The sequence below is a fragment of the Entelurus aequoreus genome, linkage group LG07 (assembly GCF_033978785.1).
Source record: "Entelurus aequoreus isolate RoL-2023_Sb linkage group LG07, RoL_Eaeq_v1.1, whole genome shotgun sequence".
Taxonomy (NCBI): domain Eukaryota; kingdom Metazoa; phylum Chordata; class Actinopteri; order Syngnathiformes; family Syngnathidae; genus Entelurus; species Entelurus aequoreus.
The window spans coordinates 82,274,779-82,280,978 of record NC_084737.1 but is presented as its reverse complement, the minus strand read 5'-3'; the positions used below and the strand labels follow the sequence as shown (position 1 = coordinate 82,280,978).

Genomic DNA, 6,200 nt, shown 5'->3' with positions numbered 1-6,200 from the left:
CCTTCATATAATATTGGAATATTCATAAATAAAGTCATAAATAAAATAATAATGGTTTAATGATTTATAATACTGCACATACTGTAATTATATACCCTACCGTTCAAAAGTTTGGGGTCACCCAAACAATTTAGTGGAATAGCCTTCATTTCTAAGAACAAGAATAGACTGTCGAGTTTCAGATAAAAGTTCTCTTTTTCTGGCCATTTTGAGCGTTTAATTGAGCCCACAAATGTGATGCTCCAGAAACTCAATCTGCTCAAAGGGAGGTCAGTTTTGTAGCTTCTGTAACGAGCTAAACTGTTTTCAGATGTGTGAACATGATTGCACAAGGGTTTTCTAATCATCAATTAGCCTTCTGAGCCAATGAGCAAACACATTGTACCATTAGAACACTGGAGTGATAGTTGCTGGAAATGGGCCTCTATACACCTATGTAGATATTGCACCAAAAAGCAGACATTTGCAGCTAGAATAGTCATTTAGCACATTAGCAATGTATAGAGTGTATTTCTTTCAAGTTAAGACTAGTTTAAAGTTATCTTCATTGAAAAGTACAGTGCTTTTCCTTCAAAAATAAGGACATTTACATGTGACCCCAAACTTTTGAACGGTAGTATATATATATATATATATATATATATATATATATATATATATATATATATATATATATATATATATATATATATATATATATATATATATATATTTTTTTTTTTTTTTTTTAATTTATTTTTATTTATTTATTTATTTATTTTTATTTTTTTTTTAATATTAATATTATCATTATTATTATTATTATTATTATTATTATTATCATAATTGTTATTATTATTATTATTATTATTATTAACTATTATACTAGTGTAAAAATAAGTGAATCCCAAAGTCCCGATTTAAATGTATGGACAATGCTGAAGAAACAAGTCCATGTCAGAAAAAACAACACATTTAGCTGAACTGCACCACTTTTGTCAAGAGGAGTGGTCAAGTGGTCAAGCAGAAGCTTGTGGATGGCTACCAAAAGCGCCTTATTGCAGGTCAACTTGCCAAGGGACATGTAAGCAAATATTAACATTGCTGTATGTATACTTTTGACCCTCACATTTTCAGTAGAGCCATAATAAATTCATAAAAGAAGCAAACTTCATGAACTTTTTTTTTTGTGAGCAACAAGTATGTGCTCCAATCACTACATCACAAAAACATAAGAGTTGTAGAATTGATTGTAAACTCAAGGCAGCCATGACAGGATGATCTTTACGAGTGTATGTCCACCTTTGACCGCGACTGTACATCTACTCACATGAATGGAAATGGCCAGAAAAACAACAACAAGTGTGACGTTGACGTGTTTTTGTGCTCCTCTCCATTGAGGCCCATTCCCTCACCGCGGCCTCCCTTTTTCTTCCCCCACAGCCAATCGCCAGGCGGCAAGCAGGCGAGCCTTCATAAGCCGAGCCCACAAACAACCACGGGCTTGATCATGTGACTCAACTGCCAGCCCCTCTGAGAAAGTGTGTGTATGTGTGTGTGTGTGTGTGTGTGTGTGAGAGAGAGAGGGAGTAATGTGCTATGCACTCACACACACACACACACACACACACACACACACACACCCCGCCGATCTCAGCATTACACACACACACAGAGAGGAAGACTTGGAAGGGAAGAAGCACACTGCAGTCAGCAGAGGGGAAAAGCTTCTTATTCTTCACGCACACACACACACAGGTAAGAAAACACACACACACACGCATGCACACGCACACACACACACACACACGTGGTGTACAGCACATATTGCAGAGTGAGACACAAATCCTGCAAAGGTTGCAACTTTTTCCGGGACGCATTCCAGGTCTTCAAAATTGCGTTGGAGTGTGATATCGTTCAGCATTATGGATCGACGTTGTTCCCCCTCATGGTGCATCATAAACATGTGCATGTGTTGGACTGTACCTTCCAGCAGCGCCGAGGTTACTAGAGGGCAACTTACTCAACACTCAGCCAACAACTAGACTCATTCCAAATAATGCATCCCCGTTTGAAGACTCCAAGTAAACATGTTTCATTTTGTGATGTGTAATACTAGAAATGTGTATTATTTACTTGTGCAGTGGGGAACCTTTTTCAAATGCTGTTCCAACATGTGCCACCAGAGGGCGCACGTTGATGTCTGCCCACCCCCATTTTCTGTGTTTTACGGCCTCAAAATTGGCCCGGCCATAAACGTGTCATTGTTCTTATTTAAGATGGTGTGAATATTTAACGGGTCAACTTAAGTCTTGTTTATGTTTCACCGCAGGTTGGGTCGCTTTCGTTCCGTCACCTTGAACCATGTGGCTTCGTCGCACATAGCATCTGGAGAGAGAGAGAAAAGGGGAAGGGAGGGAAAAAAATGGGGAAGCCCTGATTCCATATGGTCAGTGAACGCCACACCAGCTGCCACACACACACACACACACACACACACACACACACACACACACACACACACACACACACACACACACACACACGCACACACACACACACACGGAGCTAAGACTGAGGTTTCTTTATACACTTTTATTCAAAGAGACTTCTGGGCAGCAGAAGTCCAAACAGTCGCTCACTCAGTCGGCCCAAGCTTACACATTTCTAAGAAAAAGCTTGCTGGACTTTTGTAGAACATTAACCCTCAAAGAGAAAATACTCTCTACTTGTCAACATGTTGTTTTTTTCCTCCTGAATTCCCGTAACCACCAAACTGTTTTGCTCCGCCGCAGGTTTTCCATTATTAATATTTAGCCAAGTCCTCCAGAGTTGATCTTGAGAGCAGAGCAGAGTCCACCTGCCGTCCATCCCCACAGGAATGGTGGATCACTTGCCGCTTGGTGAGGAGACCTTCCTGTACTACAATGGCCGCAACGGCGGCGGGAGGTTGTCGCCGGGCGTCGTGGTGACCGACGCCGGCGTCTACCGGCCCCTTCACCCGTACCAAGAGGTGTCGTCGTCTTCGCCGGGGCTCTCCGAGGATGACCTCAGCATGTCCTCGAGTCCCCGGTCGTCGCTGTGCTCCAGCCCGGAGTCGTCGTCCTCGCCGGAATCCCACGCCCACGCCGGCTCGTCGGGGGGCGAGAGTCAAGACAGCCTGCTGGATCTCCTCCTCTCGCAGGGCATGAGCGCCTCCACCGGCTCGCTGTCCTTACCGCCTTCGTCCTCGCCCGCCGCCCCGTTTTTGCCGATGGGCCTGGCTTGGGAGTCCAAGAGGAACCAGAGGATGGGTCTCCTTCAGCATCAAGCCAAAGAGGACTATTGCGAGTTCCCGGTTTTCCTGGACGAGCTGCAGGATCCGTCGGCGCTCCTCTTCCAGCCCACCCTGGAGGAGATCGAAGAGTTCCTGGAGGAGAACATGATGGCGGCCATGGAGAAGGAGGACGAGGGGAGCGACGAGGCCATGTCGTCGACGACGGAGGACTCGGAGGCCGAAAGCACAAAGACGATACCGAGGGAGGTGTTGCAGAACTCGGATCAGACTGTACCAGTAGCGCTTTCGCCGCCGTCCTCTTACCGAGAGACCAAACAGACGCGACATGCAGCCAACGTGGACCTAACAGTTGATGCTAGCTGCAGCGGTGGCGATGGGATCAAGCAGGAAGACTGTGGATCTCCTTCAGCGTCCAGAGAAGGCGCCAGCGCCGCCTCCGGTGTGCCGGTCATCCTGCAGATCCAGCCTATTCAGATCAAACAAGAGGCTCAAGCCAGCGCCGTCTCGGACCCTCGAACCCAGGAAGCTCACCCCCAGAACGGTGCGTCGGATATCAAGATCGCCCAACTCCTGGTCAACATCCAGGGCCAAACCTTTGCCTTGGTGCCTCAGCTGCTTTCCCCGGCGAACATTGCCTCGGCCAGCAAGACGTCCTCCAAGTTTGTACGGATCGCGCCGGTGCCCATCGCCGCCAAACCCACAGGGCTCGGGGACGGCGGGTTGGGCGGCGGGGCGGCCCCCGGGGTCCTCAGCGGTGGTCAGAGGTACCAGAAGAGCGCCGTGGCAGACCTTATTAAAATGCACAAGTGCACTTTTCCGGGCTGTAATAAGATGTACACCAAAAGCAGTCACCTCAAAGCCCACCTGAGGAGGCACACGGGGGAGAAGCCTTTCGCCTGCACGTGGCCCGGCTGTGGATGGAGGTGAGCAAAGCCACTTCCTTATTATTATCATGTTCATTGGGTCTCCAATAGGGGGACAGGAGCTTAAGTTCTGGCTTTGATTGATTGCAACTTTTATTAGTAGATTGCACAGTACAGTACATATTCCGTACAATTGACCACTAAATGGTAACACCCGAATACGTTTTTCAACTTGTTTAAGTCGGGGTCCACGTTAATCAATTCATGGTCCTGGAGGTACCTTAAATGTTCACTGGTTCAGGGCCCAAGCTGGCGTCAAGATGGCAGTACAGTACATCAACTATTTTAGCTCCAAAACTTCATTAATAATAACGACATAAACAATAAGGATAACTTTCTTTTTGAAGTGAGTAATGTGCCGAAACGTAGGACGTGTGGAAATAAACATTCGTAGTAATAGTTAAATGCTTATTCAGATATACATGTATTTTATGTTGTGTACACAGTGCAGAGTCCACTTTAATACAATATACTAAGATAATAAAACATATTAACGGTCGATCTTTATCTTTATTTACATAATATATATTATATATATATATATATATATATATATATATATATATATATATATATATATATATATATATATATATATATATATATATATATATATATATATATATATATATATATATATATATATATATATATAAATATATATATTTATATATATATATATATATATATATATATATATATATATATATATATATATATATATATATATATATATATATATATATATATATATATATATATATATATATATAACCAAGGTTACTGTGGTTTATCCGTTAGAAAGTACTCAATACCGGGGTAGAGCGGAATATTCCTTAGGTCAGGAAAAAACACGGAGGCTATTTCATCCCTACAAGCCTGTTTCGCAGGTTTCCCTGCTCTTCAGGGGATTTTAACACCCAAGCTACCCCAAACGGGGCAAACGGTAGAAAATGGATGGATGGACGGATGTATTATTTATCAACAAAATCCCCTGTAGAGCAGGGAAACCTGCAAAACAGGCCTGTAGGGATGAAATAGCCTATGTGTTTGTTTCCTGACCTAACATTTATACATAAAAAAAATATTAATATAAAATAAAATAAAAAATAAATAAAATAGTATATATGTATATATATTTATATATATGTATATAACCGAGATTACTGTGGTTTATCCTTTAGAAAGTACTCAATACCAGGGTAGAGCGGAATATTCGTTAGGTCAGGAAAAAACACGGAGGCTATTTCATCCCTACAAGCCTGTTTCGCAGGTGTCCCTGCTCTTCAGGGGATTTTATTTATTATAGGCTCCAACACCCCCGCGACCCCAAACGGGACAAACGGTAGGAAATGGATGGATGAACGGATGGATTATTTGTTAACAAAATCTCCTGAAGAGCAGGGAAACCCGCAAAACAGGCTGGTAGGGATGAAATAGCCTCTGTGTTTTTTTCCTGACCTATATATATATTTGTAGCCGAGGTCAATACTGGGGTAGAGCGGAATATAGTACCCTATATATATGTAACAACCACACATGCTTCAATGAAATCCCTTGAAGAGCAGGTAAACCCGCAAAACAGGCTTGTAGGGATGAAATAGCCTCCGTGTTTTTTTTCTTACCTAACAAATATACATATATATATATATATATATATATATATATATATATATATATATATATATATATATATATATATATATATATATATATATATATATATATATATATATATATATATATATAGCCGAGGTCACTGTGGTTCATCCGCTAGAAAGTGCTCAATACTGGGGTAGAGCGGAATATAATACTCTATATATATGTAACAACCACACCTGCTTCAATAAAATCCCCTGAAGAGCAGGGAAACCCACAAAACAGGCTTGTAGGGATGACATAGCATCCATGTTTTTTAACCTGACCTAACAAGTATACACATTTATATATATATATATATATATATATATATATATATATATATATATATATATATATATATATATATATATATATATATA

The 6,200-nt window shown here is 41.5% G+C and overlaps 1 protein-coding gene across 2 annotated transcripts in view; it reads left to right on the top strand.

The window, feature by feature from the left end:
• Nucleotides 1-1,597: 1,597 nt before the first annotated feature.
• Nucleotides 1,598-6,200, top strand: part of klf15 (Kruppel like factor 15) — a 30,216-nt gene continuing 25,613 nt past the window's right edge. The window contains exons 1-3 of one of the 2 annotated variants that reach the window (XM_062054638.1): nt 1,598-1,737; nt 2,312-2,428; nt 2,775-4,179. In XM_062054638.1, the coding sequence (XP_061910622.1) occupies nt 2,861-4,179 (1,319 nt within the window). In that variant the 5' untranslated portion in view covers nt 1,598-1,737; nt 2,312-2,428; nt 2,775-2,860. Of the gene's footprint in view, nt 1,738-2,311; nt 2,429-2,520; nt 4,180-6,200 lie in introns of those variants that run through there. The other variant, XM_062054639.1, reaches the window with a different exon arrangement.